This window comes from Rhipicephalus sanguineus, chromosome 11, assembly GCF_013339695.2.
Source record: "Rhipicephalus sanguineus isolate Rsan-2018 chromosome 11, BIME_Rsan_1.4, whole genome shotgun sequence".
In the NCBI taxonomy this organism is placed as follows: Eukaryota; Metazoa; Arthropoda; class Arachnida; order Ixodida; family Ixodidae; genus Rhipicephalus; species Rhipicephalus sanguineus.
The window spans coordinates 128,229,688-128,254,162 of record NC_051186.1 but is presented as its reverse complement, the minus strand read 5'-3'; the positions used below and the strand labels follow the sequence as shown (position 1 = coordinate 128,254,162).

The window sequence follows — 24,475 nt, the reverse complement described above, 5'->3', positions numbered from 1 at the left end:
TTTTTAGTCTGCAGTTCTTTCGTTCATTCATTCATTCATAAATGAGGTGAATAAATTAACTTCAAAACTTGTGTCCCATAAACTATTGCAAACAGCTACATGTTTTGTGTTAAGTGAACTCGTACTCGTGTTCAACCACGGGGCAGTGGAGTGCACGTGTTTTTTATATTGCCGCTCTGCCAGTAACACAACCCTGTGCCGCAAAGTTTTCTGTTCTCCCAGTGACAGAAGTCGTAGTAATCGATTTGCGTGCGCTGCAGCGAAGTGCCACACGAATGCAAGGAGGAGCAGTACGCGTCGACGTCGAGCGAAGCGGAGACCTCTGACGCACATGGTGGGGCGAGTTCCGAGCACCGCAAGGCGCCCAGGGAGAAGCGGCCCTTCTTCTGCGACAAGTTCAAGAAGTCCCTTCGCCTCTCGTCCGACGAAATTGTGAGCCCCTCTCATGGCATGCTGTGCCTTTTTGTGTTTCATGTTTGGCGCGTCGTCTGATTGTTCTCATAGTTACCTCAGTTCTTCATCGTTCCATCGTCTTCGTGCTGGACTCATAAGAGCATAGTTTGATAGAGATACAGTAGAACCCCGCTGTTGCGTTCCCGGCTGTTACGTTTTCCTGGCTGTTACGTCGTTTTCGGCCGGTCCCGGCACAGCTCCCATAGGATCCAATGCATTGGGAACCCCGCTGCTGCGTCGCAACTGTGGGACCGTTCCCGCATCATACGTTGCGAAGTGCCACGACGCGCCGGCCCGAGCGGCCATGTTGTCTTTCACGTAGCTTGGCTTGGCGGCTTGACAATGGGATTGGCCGCCCAAAGTGCCGGGGGCAACACCTATGACGTATTTTCGGTTCATGCCAGCAAAAGCATGACCTTTGAGATCCGTATTTTGAGCCCGATTCAAAGGGTATAGCGCGATCGCCATCACCATCGCCCATGTGTGCCCGTGCTAAAGTCCCTAGATTTTTCCCTAGGGACTTTAGCCCGTGCTACCCGTGCTTGCTGCGGTCTTCTCGCATTGCCTTTGTTTCGTGTCGGTCGTTGCGCAGGTTATACGAGCGTGCAGCATAGTGCCTTTACACTTCCAACGCTCCAAATAGTCTTCAAACAGGATGACATCAAGAAAGCGGAAATCACTTTCGCTGCAAGAGAAGTTGAACATTCTCCGCGCTGTGAAAGAGAACCCGACGCGGAAGAAGGCGTGCATAGCGAAGGACTTAGGACTGACGCCTTCCACCTTGAACTCCATCGTTGCAAAACGGATCGAAATTGAAGAAAATGCCCGAACCTTCGACGTCAAGTGCAAGCAAGCCCGGAGTTCGGAGCACGTGCAGCTTGACAAGGCCGTTTTCGAATGGTTCAAACAAGTCAGGGCCGCAGGAGTTAACTTCGACGGTACCATCCTGCGAGAGAAGGCACTCGAGATCGCCGACAAGCTCGGTATCGACGGTTTTTGTGCTTCTAACGGTTGGATCGACTGTTTCAAAAACAGACATGGATTACGCTACCGCACTGTCAACGGAGAGGCTGCAAGCGTGGACACGGAGACTGTTGAGGTCTGGAAAGAGACCGTGGTGTCTATCATAAAGGACTACGAGCCGAGAGACATATTCAATGCCGATGAAGCGGGCCTTTTTTTCAAGGTACAGCCCTCTAAGACGCTGAGCCTAAAAGGCGAGGCTTGCCACGGTGGAAAATGCAGTAAGGAACGACTAACGGTGCTGCTGTGCTGCAACTCCGATGGTTCGGAAATGATGAAACCGTGGGTGATAGGAAAGTTTCGAAACCCACGCTGCCTTAAAAATGTCCGTCACCTGCCCTGCCACTACAACAATAATACCAAGGCGTGGATGACGTGTTCACTTTTTGAGGAGTTCTTGAGATACATGGACTCTAAGATGGGCTGCCAGAACAGAAAAGTCGTTCTTTTTCTCGACAACTGCTCCGCACATCCCAAGGACACTGCGTCGCTGCGGAACGTAAAGGTAGTTTTTCTTCCTGCCAACACCACAAGCCACCTTCAGCCCTTGGACGCTGGAATAATAAAAAATGTAAAGCACTTCTACCGCAAGTGCATTGTAAAGCGGTCCCTGGCCAGCATGGAGCGTGGGCAGCAGCCGGCAGGCGTCACCATCTTAGATGCCATGCATTATTTAGCATCGGCGTGGAGCGCCGTCACTGCTGCTACAGTTGAACACTGCTTCAACAAGTGTTTCGGTGTGCGCGCAGATGACACAACAGAAGCTGTTGGAGACGGTGCGTTCGCAGACTGCGACGAACTGAACACTGCCATGGAGACTGTTGGTGCCAGTGGAATCGCGTACAGTGACTACGCTTCTGTTGACGACGCCGTTGTCACCTCCGCGATGTTATCCGTCGACGACATTGTGGCTGAGTGCGCCGATCCGTGCGCCAGTGACGAGGAAGTTGAGGAGGAGGTGGAGCGGATACCGGAGCCAACGTTCTCATCGGCCGTAGCGGCACTGGATTTATTGCGAAGATATGTGCGCACCAGTGACGATGGCGAGAGCCACATGGCACTACAGGTGCTTGAAAAACGCCTTGTGCTTGTCGGGCGTGAGAAGATGCGCCAGGCAACGCTGCATGATTTTTTCAAGCGAAAGAATTAAAATAAAACTATGTGCAGTTCACCGCTACTCTTATTTCTCAATTTTTCGCGTTTCTCGGCTCTTGCGTTTCCCGGCTCCTACGTTTTTTGTTTACGGTCCCGTGAAAAACGTATCAGCGGGGTTCTACTGTAGTTATGTTGTCCTATTTCTTTATTGTCCCATAATATTTGGGGTGGATGCATAGTGGCTGTGGTGACACGCTGCTAACCACAAGGGCATGGGTTCGATTCCCGGCCACCACAGTCTCATTTCGATAGAGTCAAAATGTCCGTGTACCTAAATTTAGGTGCACTTAACAAACCCCAGATGGTCAAGATCAACCCAGAGTCCCCCACCACAGAATGCCTATTAATCATATCTTGGTTGCGTACTTCATGAGCAGTACTATAAAAACGATACAAAAAGAAGGAAGAACACCGGACGGCACACATCCCATGTTCTTTCTGTGTCTCGTTTTTTCCATGCTATCCATCAAGTATGCAGCCGTACCGACTTGCCCACTTTTCCACGCTTTTGAAGCTTACCATGGTATTGTCACGTAAAGCAACGTAGGCTTTTTTAAAGATTTCTGATAACCTGCAAAATTATTCCGTCTTCTTTTAAAAGTAAATTATTGACAGGAATGCGAGCGATTGAGGCTGCTGTGTCTTTGTTGTCATACAGTCTAGTGACTTGAGCTGTTCGTGATAATGAGGGGATCCTCCTTTTGTTCCCAGGCCAGCTTGAACCTGAAGAGCGGGCGCAACGAGGCAGTGTTCAGCGTCACCACGGCCTACCAGGGCACGACGCGTTGCATGTGCCACATCTACCTCTGGCGCCACGACGACAAGATCGTCATCTCGGACATCGATGGCACCATCACAAAGTAAGTGTGGCTGAACTTTCCTGCGCAAAGGCTCAGTAACATCAGTAGACGAAGACGGCTGGTCAGCCTCGCTAGAGTTGCTCTTGTCAGACGATGACGGCACTTCATGGCAGATCATGAAATCCATTGGGTGGGTTTCGTGATCTGACATAAGGTGTTCTTCAGAATGACAACACTGCTGCTGCCCTGACAAAAATTACTCCACTTGTTGAAATGCTGGCTCCAACGTCATTCTCTGTTCATCAATTTTTTATCGCACCTCGGAATTAATGGTGCATTGTGGGTGACACAGGCCAGTTTTTTGCTTTCCCAGCTCTTAAATAGTTTTCCAGTGCTTGCAGCGCACAAAAACCTGGCCTTCGAGATAGGTTGCCGTTGCTTCGAGGGCACCGTCACACGGAGTGTGCAATTCAACCACCACGTGTTGAGTCTATGTAAAAAATGCAGCATGCACCCACTACAGTGTACTGCATTTTCTTGCATATAACCCGCCCCTGCATATAAGCCACATCCCCAACAACAAACCTTAGAAAAACAAAAATTTCAATGAAAAGAAAGATGCCCACGTATAACCCTAATGCCGCCTTCCTCTCATACCGTGAAGCAGTGCCGTGAAACCAACTTACCGTAAAATGCGGAACAAGCACCCCCACCCAAGTAAGCGCCCCTCTCCCTTTTTCGGGAGATCTGAAATAAGCGCCAATGACCGAACAAGCCCCCCCCCCCCCTTTCTCCCCTGCGGTCATTTTATTATTTTTTTTTTCAATACGAGCATCGCTTGTGTAAAAAGAACCACAAGATTGAGTAACTTTGAAAAATAGATTGTTGAGCAAGTTGGTAATTCGTGATGAATGAAAATATCGCAGTAAAACATAGGACAAGACGAAGATGGCTACAAAGAACGAAGATATATAGGAAGCTCAAATCACATGTTCACCACAAACAGAAAAAGCCTCAGATGTGCGCATCCAGGTACCTTATCTCTCCCTTATTTAACCCAAGGGAAGGCTTTGCCACACAGGATGCGCACATCTGAGGTTTTTGGTTCTGTTCATGGTGAACATGTGGCTTTCTATATATTTTCGTTCTTTCTAATAAAAGTTCAGTTGTTAGTATGCGCTTGTGCTGTAGCCTTCTTCGTCTCATCCTACGTTTTTTTCATGCTATTTTCTAGAGATGGGCGAATAGTAAATTTGAGGTTCAAAGTGAATCCGAAGTGAATGTGATTTGGTCGAATAATTTCGAATCGAATAGTTCGAATAGTATTTACCACATTTTATTAAGAAAAATGAGCATTTTTGTCATTACCCTTGCACAATATTTTTGAGGATTCGAACTCGGTACGAGTGAATGTCACTTTTTTGGTTTGAAATGAAGTGGAAGCAGCCTTGAACAGTATCAAGATTTGAATAGTAGTAGCGCGCAAGTTATAAGTGGTGCAATACGTTACAATTTAAAAATTACTATACTTAGCTCATATAAGCCCGTACAACACGCTTTTAAACTTTAAAAAATATTTACATTTAACACCTTGAAGTGTGGCTTCGCGGCAGTGCAGATTTCCCTTGGATGGATTGTTTCACGGCACAGCAACCAGACGCTGCAGTGAAACCACCTTTACAGGGGGTTATGTGCGGTCAAATGTATACATATATTCGTTCATTTCGAATACTTCGAAATTTCGAATAATCTAAATTCGTGTCGAAGTGAATTCAAATACTTTAGTATTCGTTCGAATATTCGAAACGCCCGAATATTCGCCCATCCCTACTATTTTCATTCATCGAGATTGAGTACAAATGCGTATCTAATGTTGTTTATGAAATTCCGTTGTCATGTGTCCTGTCGTATATTGGTCAAACCGGTCGCTGCTTCAATGGTTTGACAGTGACGAGGGGGAATAAAAACAGTAAATAAATAAAGCATTTCATTAGAAACGTGGATGGTCATTTTTTAATTTTTAGCGGCTCTCCCGCCGCCATCTTGAATTTCGGTCCGGGACCGAGCAAGTGCCCCCTTTGAAGTCTGGTCGGATTATCCTTCACCGTGGGGGGGGGCTTGCTCCGCATTTTACGGTATGCACTGAAATTCACGTATAACTCGCATTCCCACTTTAGCTCTGAATTTTCTATATGTCTAGTGCATGATTACACCAGAAAATGTGGTAGCCGTAGAAGCGCAGTGCCGCAACACTCTCTCCACCTTTGCAGGTCCGACGTCCTGGGTCACATCATGCCCATTCTGGGCCGAGACTGGGCTCAGTCTGGGGTGGCCAAGCTGTTCACCAAAATCCACGCCAACGGCTACCAGTTCCTGTACCTGTCGGCGCGTGCCATTGGCCAGGCGCATCTGACGCGCGAGTACCTGCGCAGCGTGCGCCAGGGTGACCTCTGGCTGCCCGACGGTCCCCTGCTGCTGTCGCCCACCTCACTCATCAACGCCTTCCACAAGTGAGTGCAGCATCCCTTGACTGCTTCCTAATCTTCGTGCGGCATCATTGTCAAGAGCTGCAGTACTTCCTAAATGTAGTTGCTTAGCATTATAATTTCGGAAAATGCAATGGTGGGCGAGTTTATGCATTGTTCAGAGAGAAAGAGCGCACAAAAATGGGGAACACCTTATTCATTCATAAAGGAGGTGATAAGTGCATTGCCCAGCTGTTGTTAACTTTGCATAAAGTGCAGATGGAGTATCTTGATGCTTACTTAAAGTGATTAGCTCGTGGAGGTGTGTAAGGGCTTTCCACTTGATGTCCAAAGTGTTTTCGTTTTCTTTTACAGTAGACTCTTGTTAAACGAAAGCTGAAGGGACCAGGAAAATATGTTTCATTTAACAGGAGTTTTGTTTACTGAGAGATGAAAAGGGGTGCAGAATTCAAGCACAAAACCAATCATGTTAGAGGCAGTTGTTCTATTTAAGCAGCAATTTCATTTAAGAGATTTTCGTTTATTGAGAGTCTACTGTATGTGTTCTGGTTTCAATGAAAGACTGCCAGTTGTCAGTTAGTGCTTCTGTCATTGCCACTTTTTTTGTGTGTATCCTGTTTTTGACCCAATACGGTGGTCTAGTGGTTATGGTACTCGACTGCTGAACCAAAAATCGTGGGACCGAATCTCGGCCGCGGCGGCCACATTTTCGATCGAGGCGATAGTGCTTGAGGCCCGTGTACTTAGATTTAGGTGCTCGTTAAAGAACCCCAGGTGGTTGAATCTTTCGGAGCCCTCCGCTGTGGCCTCCCTCATAATCATATCGTGGTTTTGGGACATTATACCCCAAAAATTATATATATATTGCTACATGCATATTGCCAGCCTGTTTCCCGTTTTTTTGCGTGCTTTTGTTAAATATTACAGGAGGATGAGGATGATGTGAAATAGGGCATATCAGTGCAAGTGGCTCGCGAGTTCCAGTTGCCAGAAATGGATGCGTTGCTACTGTTCTCCAGGCACTAAAGTTTCCTTCCACCCATTCCACTGTGGAGCTTCCTCTGTTTTAACACATGCTAAGCACACGCCCTGCCCCTCCCAAATCAAATGTTGTAAAGAAAAGAATATCGTACATAGACTTATTGGGCCATCGGTGGAGAGTTCAGGTTAACAGTTGCTAATGTTAGATGAAATTTCTGACAACAGCTGGAGCAGTTGTCACTGTGCTTTGTCAGTTTGTCTCTGCGAGGCAGCCATAACAAGTCCTTAATTAAGAAACAAGAAAATGTCGGGGTCTGGTATGACGAACTTTGGTATGCCCGTGGCCCTCCTATTGGTTCGGCGCGCTGAGAGGCACCTTCTTATTGGTGGTTATTGCAGCAAATATTGCACTGTCACTATGGCTCTGTCACTATATTGATGGATGAGCTGTGCCTGCTTCGACAAGCCTGTGTGGCAGGTCGATCCATATTTTTGGTCGGCAAAGAAATGTATATGAGCTCTTGATGAATTCTGATTCCTCTGTGTGAAGTGCCTCTCTCTCTGAAGTGCATGTTTCGAGTCTGTAGCTGCATTGATTGCAGCGGCTGTTTATATTTAAATTCACTCTTGCATTTGTTTTCAGGGAGGTGATTGAGAAGAAGCCTGAGGAGTTCAAGATAAGCTGTCTGCGGGACATCCAGACTTTGTTCAATGTTACGGGGAACCCATTCTACGCTGGATTCGGAAATAAGATTAATGTGAGTACACATCATAAAGTCAAGGGCCTCACGAGTGATTCAGTAATAACAGTGCAGTGCTCACGCATTGCAACGCGACAATTTTGGGCTAAGTAATGCGCATAATTTGTCTATACAGTGCAGACCACTTATAACGTAACCGCATATAGTGCAGGACCGGTTATAATGCGGTCTTTTTCGACTCCCGTTTACCCTCCCATAGAACCGCATGTATACATACGCATACCACTTATTGTGCAGTCCCCCAAGATGAAATACCGTTTATAATGCGGTTGCGGGGAAATATTTCCGACAAACGCGGTAGCGAGTGCGGTTCTCAAAGGAGGTACGCCGCTGGGGAGGGAGCGACGAGGTCGTTACAAAGGGCGAGGGCACGCACAGTGAACGAACGAGGGGCGGAGGGAGGAAAAAGACCGCGGCAGCGCTGTGCGGGCTCGCCGAGTGGGGAAGGATGGTGGTTGCCTAGGCGACGGAGTAGCCTTTGCACAGGCGGCGGCAAGGCTCCGCGGCCGCTTGCCGGCAGCGCGTTCCGCGTGCAACGTACGATCGCGTCCTCATCAGGTGCGCTTTAAAGTAAGTTTCCTGTCGGTAAAAGCGTCGTCGTTATCACACTTGCTACAGATATCGCGTTTGCTACCTCGTCCGCAAATTGAGAAGTTTTGCGGTTTCGTGACGCGAGCTTTCGCCTTTTCTGCCAGTGCGCGGACTTGAACGAGCTTGGCGGGCTTTTGTCGCCGTTGATCTCCCGGCCGCGAACACAAACTTCGTATCACGCGCGCTGTTCTTGGGTTAGTGCTTGAGTGCGATCTTTTCGACGTCCGATCTTCATGTTGTCTTAGACAAACTTCCCGCAACAGCATGCTGAACCGCAGGCTAGGCCTAATCAGCGTTGGTTGCTTTTCGGTAGCGAACGCGGGCGATAAAAGTTGCGGTTTGGTGCGGAATCAACGAAACTTTTTGCGATGGCTGCACTTGAAGGGAAGGGAATCATATCGTTAATGAAAACGAGGGCATGGTTGGCACAAGCAACTCTCGAATGGTGGTTCCGGATTCGATTGCAATGTCTTGGACATCGCGTGTGCGCCCGTGAAATCGAACGATCGGTACCGCTCAGCACGAGAAATTTCGGTCGCGATTCGACATGGTTTCTGTGTAATGCGCATACCTCGAGGTGGCCTGAAACGTAGTCGGCGAATTTCCGCGATGGCACTTTGTTTTGTTTGCTTTTTCCCCCGTGTTCATTTCGTTGGCAATGCGGGTCTTGGCGGTTAATTTTTGAACATTCGGAGATTTAAGTGGTTGTAAGCGCCCCAAATCGCATATGTCGATTATCGGACACGCGAGGCTACATGCTCAAGCGAGGCTACATACAAGCGAGGCTTTTGCGCAATTGCAGCCTTTGAAGAAGGTAGTTTGGTTATAGTGCGGTACCACTTGTAATGCGGATATTCGCGACTCAGGCGACCTGCGTTATAAGCGGTCTACAGTGGAACCTCGTTAATGCGTACCTGCCGGGAACGCCGCGTAACTACGCACTAAACGGTAGTACGCATTAACCACACAGTAAAGGTTTGCATCTCCTCGCGTACGCCATCGCCGCCAGCAAAGAAATAAATACAGTGCCACAGCAAATATTGCCTAAAGTACCCATTGCAAAGCCTTTTCTTTCTTTTTGCCAAAGTGGAGAAAAGATTCTGGTACTCTCGCACAACCGTCCGATAGTGCCGATAGCGCGCGGTGGCGACGCCAAGCAGCATTTCGGAACTATTACAGGGTCCGGTATACGCAGTGACCAACATAGCGACAGAACGGACAGTGTCGGCATTCCGCGATATATGTGCGTGCGTCTGTACCGCGATCTGCTCATAAACGAAAACTGACGCAGTTCCATTGAAACGCGGTACGGCTGCGTGGAGCCGATCGTCTCCTGGCTAGTTGCGTGCAGCGCGTCGCCTTCTCGGCTCACGCCGTCACTGCCGGGCCGCTTGCTGTACCGCACGCGCGCATTTGTCGTGGGAGTGTTCTTCGTAGCCACTTCACTCCAGACTGTGCACAGATGCGGCGAGTAACTTGTTCGGTTAACGCGGCGATGACGAACTTCCTGCAAGCGATGCGCACTCCGCGACGCTGTAGCGGTCCTGGCAGCGAACGGCAGCGCGTTTGGGTGGTCGCCCAATAAAAGCGTGCAGTATGGTTGCAACAGCGCTACGCTTGCTGTACCGTACGTGTGCGTTTAACGTGATAGCGTCAATGCAAAGGTTTCTCGTCGCCCGCGACCAGCAACGCTCAACTCCGCAACAGCGAGCTGCTTTCTTTTCTACAAAGCGGCGCGCGCTTGAACACGGCCCCGCGCAACGAGGCGGCAGCGATCGGCGGCCCAGCGCGTTCAGGTTGTCGCCTATTAAAAGCGTGCAGTAGGCTTCAAGTGGTGCTGCGCCGCACGCGTGCCCGAGCAGATATCTGAAGATACTTATTGTGATAAGGTTGTCGGCGATAAGTCATGCTGGCGCGTTCGTCGGTGGCCGTCACCTTCGTTCTTTCCCGCTTACCCGCAAAAGCATCGCCGCAATCGCGCGGAAGTCGGAATCAGTGATCGACCGATACGCACTTCTCGAAAAGACGGAAAACCTTTGGCGGCACATTGTGGCGTCGGGAAGTTCAGCGCGCAGTAAAATTTTATGGCACGAAACGTTATCACGGTACGCAGGGTACGCACTAACCGGTAGGCGTAGGGCGAAGTACTACGGCTTAAGCGGTCAGCGAATGCATTGGGCTCTATGGGACTCGGTCGGGGATTCGTCGCAACTACGTTTTAACCGTTAGTACGCTTAAAGCGGGTACGTATTAACGAGGTTTGACTGTATACTGTACCATCTTCAATTGATGTCATCGGTGTAATTTCATCACGAACACTTACATCAGAGCCAGCACCACCATTAGTGGCCAGAATCATAGTGACAGGACGTTATCTGGAACAGTGGCACATACCAGTCGTTATACAAGTACTAAAAGTTTTGATGTCTCGTTTCAATCCGGGAGCACTTACATGTTAACCTTATGAACTGAAGAAACAGAACTGTGGAGCGGAGGCCATAGTACGAGAGAACAACACTGTATTTACCCGTGCAACACCTGCAGCATTCTTGAAATGTTGTTGGGGTGCCACTCTTGGACGAGTCAGGTGCCTGGCTGCCCATCTAAACTGTGAACAATTTTATATATGACTTACGGAACAAGGTGCACTCTGGAGGCACATTAGATGTACATTTATTCGAGTTTCAGCACCTTTGATCAGGCTAAGTTTGATTCTTCATTGCTCCTGCTCACGATGCTGCTACCGTCCTTGCCAAAGCTTATTACTGCATCAGCAAATGTGGTTATTGCGTTCAACTACACATTGCGGCAGGTCACTTGGGCGAAGCTTCTTGTTTGGTGGGCCTCATAGTAGTAAGTAAAGTATCGTGTGTTTTTTGCTTCATTTCATAAGAAAATGTTTTTGTACATTTACAACCTGTTTTTTGGTACCTAAATTTTGCAGCAAGATTATGTTTTTGTCATTTAGTCTAAAACTTGGAGCAATTCAAGCAGTTAGTTGCCCAACTTTTTTTTTTGTTATATGAAGTTAGCTTTGCCTATGGGGAATAGCCACTTTACTTACGAATGTCTTCCGACTGGTAGAGGTTGTGAAAAGGTTTTTTTTTTTCATTTATTAACATAGATAAATGCGTACAATATTTCCACTGTCAGTTTTGTGTTTTAAGATAGTTGCTGAGGCATTTCATGCCATAAGAAAATGGAGCCATTATATATCGTTTGTCAGAATCAGTCTGTATATTCAATAAAATGGTAATTACAAAAGCTGTATGTACAGAAGGATGTCCCACAGTTAAAATACGAATTTGGAGCTCCTATGCATGTTGACAAGAATTATTGAAAAATGGCAGCAATGAAATACGCAATTAGTATGAAAATCGGTTGACAAACAAACATTAATGATAAAAGAAATAGTGGTTTCTTTCTCATCAAAGAAACATTGATGAGGTGAAATTACAAAGGTACATTTTTCAAAAAGAAGTAAGAGGAATTCGGGAAGTTATTAGGAAGACAACAACTAGTGTCAATTATTAGTTCGAAGTTCATTTCAGTTATTAGTTTGAAGAAAATGACCCCGTGAGAGCTTGATTAGTAGGCCTACATGAACTTGTGTCCTAATTGATGCACTTCAATACGGAAATGCACTCACATTCTTGAAGATAGTCATCGTCGATTATAATTCTTCAAACATTTCTGTCTCTTGGCAGGACACACTGGCATATCGCGCAGTGGGCATTCCCGTCTCGCGCATCTTCACCATCAACCCCAAGGGAGAGCTCAAGCTGGAGCTCATGCACAACTTCCTGTCCTCGTGAGTACACAGTCTCATGCAGTTGTCAGTGTATCTTGTGCCCACTTGTGTGGCATTGTAGCTGCAGCATTCCGGTGCCAACTGTGCTGTTGCGGATTCAACTCCCGTACATGGTAAATGCATTTGGCAGGGCAAGGCATGCAAGAAAAACTTTCCCCTTCACTGAGGCCCTGCTGGCAGTCCTCAGTCAAGTGCTAAAGAATTTACCTGACCACCACCACGGCTTTCCTGCAGAATTCTTCCTATCTGAACCGTTGGACTTAGATGCTTGTTGATAGTTAGTAGGGAGTTCTAGAAATAGCATTCCTGAGTAGTATCTTTGTGTTCCAATGCCCCACGCCCTGTTCATGTTCTTTTGTCTGCCTTCCTGCATTTTTTTCTACAGCTAGCAGTACTGCATCCCCAAACTTAGATTGCACAAAACATAAAAGACTCTAATTAGGCTCCCAGTTCTCATGTTGTGTGCTTCTTGATGGAATCTTGACACTTTGAAGATTCAAGCTAAGATGTCTGGAAATTGCGAAAATTGAAACATAAACTGGACATTTCCCTCAAATAAATTGTAAAAATTGAAGCATGAAAAATACATTTTCATGAAGGAAAATTCTTCCCTAAAGGTTCAGTAAGGAAGAATACTGCTTCCAGAGCATTACTCTTCTTTGTTGAAGGTTTAGCTTCAAGCAAGTTGTAAGCCTGTGTTAAATTGAATCTTCCTTTTAAGCACCCAAGTGCAGCTTTTGTATTCGAAGAAACTTGAAATAAATCGATAGATCAATTTATCTTTCTGTGCCCCCCATGTTTGTCACCCAGGTACCACTGTCTGAGCGACGTCGTCGACCACGTCTTCCCACCGCTGCACAGCACCCTCGAGATGGGCCGCTGCGGGGTGCAGTCGTTCTCGGCGTGCGAGGAGTTCAGCTCGTTCACCTACTGGCGGGACCCCATAGCGCCTGTCGAGATCAAGATCGAGGAAGAGCCGAGCAACAAGCCCGGCGGCAAGCCCCCCGCCAAGTGAGGTGGGCGAGGAGGCATGCGCCTCCCCCCATCACGGGTGTTGCCAGTGTCCGTCTAGTCGCCGGGTGAGTGTTGACGACTTGGCGGTGTATGACTCTGTATGGATGTACGGACTCTATGCAGACGTGTGGACTCTGTACAGACTCCATATGGAATCCGTATGCACTCCATATCGTAAGCTTTTGCATTCTGTACAGAATCCATATGTACTCTGGACTCCGTTTCATAGGTGTGAAGTGCAGCCGAAGCTCAACACAACAAAAGTGGATACGACGAATTACTGAAGGGACTGTATAGACTTGTGTATGAGGGCCACATTTCTTTTTGCGCAATTTCAGTCAGGTGAAGCTCTTAGGCAGGGATCAGGCCATCTGGTTTAATTTTTCCGACTACGAACATGGAACGCACCATAACCTGCCGTATACCTTGGTGGTCACGTGTCATCACAAAAACAAACACTATCCTTTCCATCGAGACTTTGTTCAATTGTTCATGCACCCCACAAAACTGACTAGACGTAGCTATCGCCGCGACTGCTGCTTATATAGGGTTCGCCAACACATTTGTCTATCAAGTCTTCTTCGTGCCGTTCATCTACTGTAAAGCTTTTAACATGTGTTCCAAATTCGTCAGTTGGAATGTGTCGTTACTTGTAATCCGTTGGTTTGAATTTCTGTCAAATCTTGTTCTCTGTTGGATTTATTCTTTTAAAATTTCGGGTTGCCGTGTTAGGGGTGTGGCCCTTACACAAGTTTATATATATAGTAACGAAGTTGGTTGTGGAGCACTTGTGAGACAGACGTGATAAGATGTCTGTGTGGCTCTAGCTTAAAACATCTTGTTTACTTTCATTCAGGGCTCAAACCTTGTGCATTGCGCAGTAGTTAGTTGTGCAGGTGATGCTGTCGCTACAGAAAAAAACAAAATTTTCTCTCCACTATTCCGATTTTACAAATCTGTGCTTATAAGGAATGTCTCATGCAATGAAGCCAGTTTTGTATCGGATGTGCTTTGGCGTGTTAACTGAGTGTTATTCGAGGGACAAAAGGGCGAGTGGACACAGAGTAGGAACATAAATGTTGCTCTCGCGGATTGTTGCGCAATTTCTCTACACGCTCGAAGTAATGCTTTGATGCATCTCATTCGCGGCTTGTGGAATAAAGTTGCTTATGTTCCCGTGAATTCGATATTACGGGCTCTCAATATAATTCTATGAAACATTTAGGGTTGTCCCCATCAAGTCCCTATTGTTGAAGGCATCGAAACAGAAAGCTAGTCGAGTTCGTGTGTATTTATCTCCGACGAAAAAAAAAACACGAAAGAGACACAGACAACCAGCCACATTTAATATTTCTTTCGCGCTGTTTTCTCTTTCTCGTTGACTGTATTCACTTCGTGTGACTATGTGCTCGTAACGAATGTTGGATTTTGCAAATGTGTTGCTTTGTGTCGATTGCAACTTCCTCACGAGATTTCAACTCTCCAAAACGCGAGGCCGGTTTTCACCCCTGATAACCCGGTTGTTTGGCGCTTTCACGCAGGTTCTCAAAGTCACAGTCATCCATCCGCCATCCTCCCGCGTCTTCTGAGCCAGCCAGGAAAATTGGGCCAGGCGTACCAGCACCAAAGACTCACCCCGACTTCCTCCTCCTCCTCTTCATCGTCCTCTCAATTCACCGTTCTTCTCAACAATCGCCAGCATTCTCCGTCGTCATCGTCGCCGCCTAAAAACATTGTCACGCAGCCGTTGAACGAAGATGCGAACAAACCGTAGTCTCTGCATTGCCTGTCCGCTCTTTTTCTGTGATACTTAGGTGTATATTTTTTTTTTTATGGTTCTTACTTCCCACCCTCTTGCTTCGCTCCGATCGTTGGAAAAATCAGCGAAATAAGAAGGAACGTCGAAGCAGCCGGAAAAAGGGGTTTCGAAAGGCTGGATCTTTCTGGACCCGAGCGTTGGCCAAACTAACGCGACAAGTCCTTCATCGCCGAATTCCCGATTAGTATGTGAATGTGATTTATTCTCAGACCCGCTTTTCCTGGGATCGTAGAATTAGCGTCGGTGAACATCTTAAAAAAAAAGCTCTATTGTAAGACGGCAAAGGCATTGAATGGCTTTCCATTCCTCATTTCGATTTGTGGTGTACGAAAACTTTGGAACATTTAGAAAATCACACGTACCTTACCACACACCGCATTTTTGACTGTACATTGTAGAAATGAAAACCATTAAAATGGTACCCATTATATTTTTTCTGTTTATTATATTTTGTCAGTCGCTCTGAATAGTTTCTGATCCCTTGAATATAACATCTTAAAGCCTCAAGAGATTGAGATTGTGCTCGTGGTTTGCAAGTAGTGTCATTACAGTTGCTGAAAGCCATCATCGCAGTCCTCATTTCGTTTTTTCTTTTTTTTTTAATCTTTTCATAATACTACTTAAGCTCAATATTGCTCCAACTCGACGCTTTTTAGGAATTATTTTCATTATCTAGTTAATATAAAAATTTGTGCTATCTAGGTTATAATAACCAGCCACATGCGTTCCATCCGGTGCTTTCAGTGTGATCGCTTACATTGGATGTTTCAGTTCCTCTTAACTGTTGTGTTGTTTTCACCATGTGATGTGCTCATTTTGGCACTTAGGAAAAGGAAGTATCATATATGTAATAAATATAGTCTACACAGTTTAAAAACTACCATGCTCGTAAGTACGAAGCATCAGGGTCAATGAACAATATGTGAATGTGTGAACATATTCACAGTTGACGCTTTCACATATTCACATATTGTTCACAATGCGTGAATATGTCAAGAATATGTGAATTGGGCCTTTGGTGAAGAGCCTAATTCCGTTAAGCCTTTCACCAGAGGCCCAATGCGCTTTTTTTTGTTTTGTTTCTATAAAAATGTTACGTTCCATTTTCTTGTCCAAATGTCAGCACAAGGCTGGTGTGTTTGACCATCAGTTATAGCGTTCAGTTATTTGTTCAGAAAAGTGCAAAGATGTTTGTACTTTAAATTTTCCTTCTTTTTTATTGCAAGTTGAAGTAGGTGTTTGCAACGTTATTTCTCTTGATGAAGCAGCCGGTTATTAGTGTAAATATTTGGAGCTCGTAAAGAGACGCATTGTTCATGCCCTGTGATGTATGGTGAACATGTTTTTTTTTCCCTTCCCCAGCACTACTCGGGCGTGTTATGTGTTTCTTTATGTTAATAAATGTTGTTATTACAAATCGCTTATTTGTGTGAAGTCCGTTGAGGCTTAGTGTACCCTGCCCCCTTTCTTTGTTGTTTGACGAAATTGCGTACAAGAGGTGGCGAAACGCAATGCTCAGTAGTGCACGTTTAATTCAGCCGCCGCTGTGTGGCGTTTGCGCGCTTCCTAAGTGGTCAGCGCAGTGGGCCAGTCGTGGGGTATCCTGGACTGCCCCAGCTCGTGGATCCACTTTGTGGCGATCCACTTGGAGCCCACAAGAACGGGGCACGCTCCGTGCATGGTGCGGTGGTCGCCCTGGCTGCGCGTCCTGTTCATCGGGTTACGCACGAAGTAACTCTCATTGGACGGCTTTGGCAGCAGGTTGATCCAGAACAGCGCGCGGCCTTCCGTGGCATCCACCTGCGTGGAGTTGGTGCACGCATTTCTCGGACACTGCAGCACATTTATACTCGCGGACAACTTTTCTTGGCAATGAAGGGAAGGCTACAGAGCCGAACTACGCGTGTGCTACCGCTGAAGAATGTAGTCCCACAATTGCGTCCGTGTTTTCTGCGTGAGAATAAAAAAAAAATTACTTTATTTTCTATGGGACGCTGTTTGAAGAGAGGGTCAGTACGCACCAAGAAGATATTTATAATTGTTTTACTCTATGCAGTTTCATTTCGCGTTTTTGCGCGTGTGAAAACGTCGCACCTTTTACGTGCACGTCACAGTCAAAGTGGCGTCTTCATCTTCAGGTGAGCTCTTGTCACCCTCCAGCTTATCCGACGACTCGCTGAAGGAGCTTGTGACGAATTTCAGTTACAAATGGCTGTCTAAGCATGTGACGGCTGCTCGAATAATCAAACGGCCGTCACAGGAGATACGGAAGGTTCACAAACCAAAACTAAATTCGAAACGCGCGCCAAACCGGAATACTTCGCGGAGCAGTACATGTGCGGTAATGCACATGTACTGCTCCCCCGTAGTCCTCATAGCCAGGGGCATAGCCAGAAATTTTTTTCGGGGGTGAGGGGGGGGGGGTTCAACCATACGTGTATGTTGTGCGTGCGTTTGTATGTGTGCGTGTATATATACGCAAGCAAAACTGAAAAATTTCGGGGGGGGGGGTGTTGAACCCCCCTCCCTCCGAACCCCCCTTGGCTACTCCCCTTCCCGTAGCCTTTCCTTCATTGCCAAGAAAAGTTGTCCGCGAGCATAGAATGTGACGCCGTAGCTGCGCGCTCGAACTTGCTGTTTCGAACTCAGTCGGTCTGAGGACGCGAAAACGAGCTCTCACTGCGCCGGCTCTTTACAACGAGCATCTCGGGTGCGCGCGCGCCTGCTCGGTAGCCCCGCGCTCGTGCCCGCTGCAGTGACCAGGTAATTTCAAAATTAACGTCTTCAGTGCCGGCGACACCCTTTTCGGTACTGCTGGCCTTTTAATAAAAAGAAATTCAATCCTGCCTGCATTTACACTTGCTGGGCAAGAAGTCGGAATTGCCAATCCTTGCCTGAGGGTCTCATTGAAGGGGCCGTAACTATTAGTGCAACGACATTATGCAACACGTTTTCAATGATTATGAAAGCTGATGTGGAGAAGGATAAGTGGACAAAGTTTAAGAAATATAAAAAATTGTTTTTTTTTAATCGTCAGAAGTTTCCATTCGGTGTTTTCTTGAACTTAGCCCGATCATATCTCTTTACTGAAATGTTATATAAATATAAGATTCGGCAGTTTGGTAAATAAGCATGCGAAGAACGTAATGCGGGATTTTTGTTGCTCTGCTACAAGGATTTTTTGAGATAAAGACCTTCAAAGTAAAGAAAATAACGTTCCCTAGGCCAATTTTGAGGTTTTTTATAACATCTACACTACACATAAAAACTAAAAATACCTGAGCAGAAGCAAAAACATGCATATATTTAGTTAAAGAAATTTCAGCTACCTAACTTTAATATATTTTGTGCAATTCATAACGAAAGTTGGCCTAAACAGAAGAGCGTATGAGCGCTCCACTCCACCGTTTCGTCATTATTGATTTCCTGTGCTTCGAAAAAATTTTTGCCGGCAAAACAAATTGCGGATCTCTTCATTCCACTCATCAGGCAATAATATATAAAATTTTGAAATAAATTTAAGATGTCGACCAGCCATCGTTTGTTCGATCTTACGTGGAATCACCCAGTGGCACATTTTCAGCCTTCGGTACTGGAGGCTCAGAGCTCAAATTCAGCTATCAGATCATTTTAAAATGGACACTGAAGAGAAAAATGATTTTTCTCGTATGAGTAAACTGCTCTTTGACGATACCAAAATCACCGCGATTGCCCCGAGAAGACGCTTAGTAAGCGAGAAATCTCGCAAAGAAAATGCGGGTGGCGACGCCACCTTGAAATTCCAGAGACTTGACATACCAAGATTCATGAAATGTCGTCGATCCAATGTCGCCAAAATACGGAAGGTACACTTTTAAATCCGTGACATCACGCGATATTTCGGCGCAAAATTTAAAAATGATATTTTGATCTTGATTTTCTCGTCTATCAATATGCCTATGATGGTGAAATTAGCGTCATTAGAGTTTACAGAGTACAATTTATCAATCTAAACCGATTCACTGTTTCCCTTTAGTGTCTGTCCCTTTAACGTGCTTGTTTACGTTTATCAAAGTATGCACGTGCTCCGCCGACGCTCCTCATGTGCGCGTGTGTTTAGCTCTGGCGGTGGTTTGTCGATCAGGGGTCTCAAACAAGCGGCCCGCGGACCTTTCGCTAGCGGCCCCGGCCCGCACGTGACTGTCCTCGTCCAAGAATATTTTTCGTGAGGAACCCCCTGAGGTCACCATGCTTTGAAACATGACCATAGGGAACAAAAAAAAAAAAACAACAAATTGGGGCAGCTACGTAATAGTGGTGCGAAGACTGCAGAGGAAACGGCGTAGCTGGTGGCGTTCCCCTTCTTTTTTCCCCTCCTCCTCCTAACCCTTATATCGGACCTCCTCACCCTCACTTCCCTTTCCCACCAGCAACTCGTTCGTATTAGTTCTCATAAATGCTTATACTCTGTATAGTAGGGCTTACCCAATTCCTGTTGCGCACAGCCCCGACTGGTTTTTCCAGTCCACGGATTACACCTTACGCCCGGCTTTAATAGCTCTGCTGTTCAAACTATATTTCAGAATCAGCGTCCAGATTTCAGTCATTCCGGAGATCGCTATTGATATGTTCGACGAATACAGACGTCAAATCCTTTTCAGAAATGACCCGTATATTTATTTATTTATTCAGTACTGCGGACTCATGGTCCATGCAGGGTGGTTAATACAAATACAAAAGAAGTAGCAATGACACAAAAGCCTTCTTGGCGACGTTAGCAAACATGTTGAAACTCCGTCCCCCGTTCCAATATTCTTCGCTGTCCCGGCCCTTGCGGGACGAAATTTCGACACTAGGGCGTGCTGCTAGCTGAGGTGACATGGTGAGGATGGAAAAAGCGCTAGAAGGTAGCAACATTGGGTTTAATTTGTCACACAAACAGGTCGGCACGATGGTTGAGCAGAAGCTTCCAGGTCTATTTTATGCTGATGATATTGTCTTATTTGCGGACAGTCAAGATGATATACAGCGACTGGCAGATATATGCGGAAGGGAATGTGAGGCTCTAGGACTAGGATTTAGTGCAACAAAATGTGGATTGATGGTATTCAATGATCACGAAGACCATGCGGTCTTCATACAGGGCCAAAAAATACCGAGGGTAAGCGAGTACAAGTACCTCGGAGTATGGGTAAATGAAGGGGATAGATATATGGAGGTACAAGAGAAAGCAGCGGTACCAAAGGGAAAGAGGAATGCTGCAATTATGAAGCACAGAGCTTTACGGGGATACAATAGGTACGAGGTGCTTCGAGGGCTGTGGAAGGGTGTGATGGTCCCGGGGCTTACATTTGGGAATTCAGTAGTGTGCATGAAGTCAGAGGTACAATCAGGAATGGATGTAAATCAAAGGATGGTGGGCCGCCTCGCGTTGGGCGCTCACGGGAAGACGACAAATGAGGCTGTAGAGGGTGATATGGGATGGACAGGCTTTGAAGTGAGGGAAGCTCCGAGCAAAATGAGATTCGAAGAGAGGCTGAGGAAAATGAAGAACAGTAGATGGGCAGAGAAGGTTTTCAGGTATTTGTATAGAAAAAGCGTTGACACGCAGTGGAGAAAGAGAACTAGGAGGCTCACCAGTAAATATACGGCTAGCAGTGCGGGCGATATGGCAACAGGGAGCATTAAGCGGAAGGTCAGGGAGGCGGAGAGGACTTATTGGATGACAGCGATGGAAAAGAAGCCGGCTCTGAGTAACTACCGAAAGGGAAAAAACGAAATAAGGAGGGAAAGGTTTTATGATAATTCAAGGGGAAGCGCTTTACTGTTTGAAGCAAGGTCGGGCTGCCTTAGAACGCGAAGTTATAAAGCGGGATTCAGTAACGAAGACGAACACTGTACATGCTGCGGGGGAACTAAGGAAACGATGGAACATGTACTGATCGAATGTGGCGATATTCACCCAGGTATACTTGTGGGCACGAGTCTACAGGAAGCCTTGGGTTTTAGGGACAACAATGGAAAGCTGAACACGTCCGCGATAGAAATAAGTAAGAGACGGTTAGAGTATTGGTGGCAGAAGAGTAGAGATAAAGTACAAAAATAAATAATGGGGGGGGGGGGGGGGAATAAGGTCATTCTGCCTTAAGAGGCAGAGAGATAGACCGTACGTGAATTTATAAATTTTTTTTTTGTATAATAAGATAGATTTAATCAATGTAGACAAGGTATTAGGCCAGCATGAAACAAGGAAGTTTTTTTTTTCTTTTTTCTTCGAGCATGGTGGCAGACATGTCACCACCCCGTTATAAAGGGGACGCTCATAGCATCCATCCATCCATCCAGTTAAGGTCCCTTATATTTATAAAGGTAGCGACAACTACACGCGCGCCCTCTCGAGGGGTCCAAGGAGCAGCGATAGCAGACGACGCGCCGCTCACTCCCGTGCATATTGCGGGCGCCTGAAACCGAACTCAGTGCTCGCTTGAACCGCTAAATTATTAATATTTGTGGCTTAAGTTGCTCATCAGTTATCAAACTACAGGGACAATAACTTTAACGAGCACAGGAGCACGTTGAATATTGAAATAGAACGCGTGCGTTTCCGAAGCAGATTCCGAGCGGGTTCCCCACAGCAGCAGTAATGCAGGGCATTTATTTTTTTTTTCTTTGCATATTTTGACATTCAGCGCAACTTGAAGAACAGGTGGTGTTTGGATGAGTTAAAAGTGCTTGTTTTCTGGCTCGAATAACATAGGCAGGTAGTCAGCGTACTGCTACTTTCGGAAACTTCATCGGGCACCTAGCCCTCTTGTATTGCGTAGCGCAAAATACGCGCTATTATTAGTTTGACTGTGTTTGTCAGTGTTCGGAAGTCTTCCCACGGTTACACGGTATTTTTAACTAAGCTTATTTTGTTTATACTCTAAGAGGTTTACTTAGGAGAAGAGGGGATATTCCTGATGCATTCCTTTCTTAGGAGAAGGGCTGATATTCCTCAAATTCAGTTGCACTGCATTTTAGGAATATCAGCAACTTGAGTACCTTTCAAGATTTCCCTGTGAGCTTGTAGTGTTGAAGCCACCTAGGTGAGAAAAACAAAGGCAGCTTTATTGGATTCCGAGCAATTTAATGTTAGAGATACGGGGCGTGACTCTCCATTGACTACTGCGCAAAAATCTACGGCATAAAGAATGCCGAAGCAATAATAGCGTTGCTGAGATAATGATCATGCATATGCACGAACAAAAGCACGCCGGCCAGGCGAAAGGCTGCTTGAAGTTATAACCATTACAAAATCACTTACTTCGCATATCCGGGTGTTTTCTGTGGGCACAAATTCCTTGCGACTGATTTTCTTGGGCCTTACTTCAGCATATATTTTTGTCACCGCGAGGAACGAAAAAAAAAAAAGAAAAGCTTTTTTCTGTCCTCCGCGGGGAGGCAACCGAAGGCATAGAGACCCGACATACTAGCACGTCACACTCCAAATATTAAATTCAAACGCGGAATTCCTGCGTCCACTCAACTATAGGTACATAAACGCTCCTAGTTTGGAACAACAATGCGGCAGAGGCGCGTGAAGTGCTCTCTACTTGCTAAAATCGCCCCACTCCACGCTTGATCCGTACCTATCGCCGGCACAGCGCTGCTACAGTGAACTAGAATATCTTTGTAGTGGCAAAAGCGAGGAGCTTCTCGTGAGGCTCAAAAAGCTGCCGCCGCCGGTGGCGCTGCAGTAGCTACCGCGAGGTGCTGCTGCGGGGAAACGAGTAGTGCGTGGTACAACGCCGCAAACTTTTCTTTTTTCTACTGATGCATCGCTTGTGAAAACCATTTAGTTGCCGGGTGACAGTTTCAGCACTGCCGAAGGCTTTTTATTTTGTTCTTCTCAGCAAAGTGAACTACAGGAGTAATTTACCGGTCAGTTGTGGTGGTTGGTTGCAAAACTTTATTGAGGTCCTGCAAGGCGCGCGTCAGCGTGGTTCACTTTAAAACTTGAAAACAATATATTCAATGATTTTTTCCCCGTTACTTGCGCAAAAGAAACCATGTACAAATCACGCACTTTATTTATGAAGGAAATAGTACTTATGAAAGAACATGCTGTTGCGAATAGCCACAAAGTGTGTGATGATTTGACAAATCAAATAACTTTAACGCAATAGCGTTAAAGAGCTCGTTTCGCAGAAATTCCGATGTCAGCGGCGGCGACTTTGGCCGCGTGAGCGAAAATTCGAGGCAGATGAAAATAAAGAAAAGAGCCAGAGGTCGTTCGCGCTTTGGCTTTCCTTGCGGCACAGTTTAGGTCTCTTTAGCGTGCGTTTCATTTTTTTAATTCAGGTTCTGAGCAATGTCTTCATAAGTGTCTCTACTCATTGCACCTGCACAAAGCATACAATGCGAAGTCTATTACTTGAAATATATTTCTTGCTTCAAGAAGGGAATTTTTCCGTACTTCTCAGTACCATTCTCAGTATCTCAGATCAGCAGCTTGCCACAATGTCAATCTGCTGATCTAAGGTGAAGCTCATCACTTTCTCATGAAAAATACCAAAAGGCTCCTTTCTTGTGCGTGTCGTGGCAAACACCAGGACATCCAGGTTTGGTGTGATAAGTTTCGTCCACAGCCTTGGAACATATGGTGAGTGGGCCAGGGCCTGCAGATCACCTGGTACGAGAGAATTCACTTCGTCGTTTTCGAAGGCCCTCGCGTTCGGCTCGAAATTTTGGTCTTCGACCAAGCTCGCTTCCTGCTCATCGCGGCGAGACAACCGTACTTTCTCGGCCGATTCAGACGAGGGAACACCGCGACGGTTTCTCTACGGTCTTGGCTTCACAAGTACTTTTGAAAGGTATGCAGGTAGGTCGGGTAAGAGCGTTGGCACCGCACCTGCTGCAAGAGCACGCCCGCCCGGGGGATTTGCACTTCGTTACCGCTGATAACATGTACGTAATCGCGAATAATAATAATAATAATAATAATAATTTTTATTTGCACAACAATGTGAGCCCTCCGGTGGCGTGCGAGGCTAGACAGAAAGGAAAGACCCTTACGCGCGTGCGTCTGCTAGCCCGTCACCGGAAGGCAGACGCACGCAATAACAATATAGGCAGCAAAGTGCTTTTCGCGCACCGCAGATGTCTCGGCTAGAGGTTTGTCCTTCCGTTTGAGGTTGCGCTCCCAATCCTTCCGGCGGTCTTCCTATTTTGGCACCGAAAACAACGAAATGTTTCGTCCGTTTTCTACGCGATGGCCGGGGTAGCCTGTACGGCAACCCGGAGTGAAGCAATGCGTGTCCGGCTTTCTCTACTTATCCAATAGTATAAAGGGAGCCTCATTGACTCCGAGTGCACAAAATATGATTAAAAAAAAAAGAATCACCGCAACGCAAATATGCACTACAGCGGCCACTCGCGGGTCGAGCTGCGCCAAGCAGACCTTTGCACGTGTTGCGTCTCGTTTTCTCCTCGGGCTAGCGACAGCAGCGCCACACGCGGACAGCAGCTTTTTTGATCACAGCGGCTCCCACGGGTGCCCGCTTCGCTCTTGCCACTACAAACCTTCTAGAACGCTGTAGCGCTGCCACCGCTGGACCCTT

General features: G+C 46.5%; 2 protein-coding genes across 4 annotated transcripts in view; one reads left to right on the top strand and one right to left on the bottom strand.

Moving 5' to 3' along the window:
* LOC119374315 (phosphatidate phosphatase LPIN1) overlaps nucleotides 1-16,313 on the top strand; it is a 123,462-nt gene extending 107,149 nt beyond the window's left edge. For all 3 annotated transcript variants that reach the window (XM_037644392.2, XM_037644391.2, XM_037644393.2), the window contains exons 12-18: nucleotides 261-432; nucleotides 3,343-3,491; nucleotides 5,702-5,941; nucleotides 7,542-7,656; nucleotides 11,958-12,061; nucleotides 12,872-13,140; nucleotides 14,617-16,313. In XM_037644392.2, coding sequence (XP_037500320.1) covers nucleotides 261-432; nucleotides 3,343-3,491; nucleotides 5,702-5,941; nucleotides 7,542-7,656; nucleotides 11,958-12,061; nucleotides 12,872-13,076 — 985 coding nt within the window. In that variant the 3' untranslated portion in view covers nucleotides 13,077-13,140; nucleotides 14,617-16,313. The remainder of the gene's footprint in view (nucleotides 1-260; nucleotides 433-3,342; nucleotides 3,492-5,701; nucleotides 5,942-7,541; nucleotides 7,657-11,957; nucleotides 12,062-12,871; nucleotides 13,141-14,616) is intronic.
* A 71-nt stretch (nucleotides 16,314-16,384) lies between these two features.
* Nucleotides 16,385-24,475, bottom strand: part of LOC119375398 (prolyl 4-hydroxylase subunit alpha-2-like) — a 38,378-nt gene continuing 30,287 nt past the window's right edge. Inside the window, exon 7 of the mRNA XM_037645579.2 lies at nucleotides 16,385-16,694. Coding sequence (XP_037501507.1) covers nucleotides 16,461-16,694 — 234 coding nt within the window. The 3' untranslated portion in view covers nucleotides 16,385-16,460. The remainder of the gene's footprint in view (nucleotides 16,695-24,475) is intronic.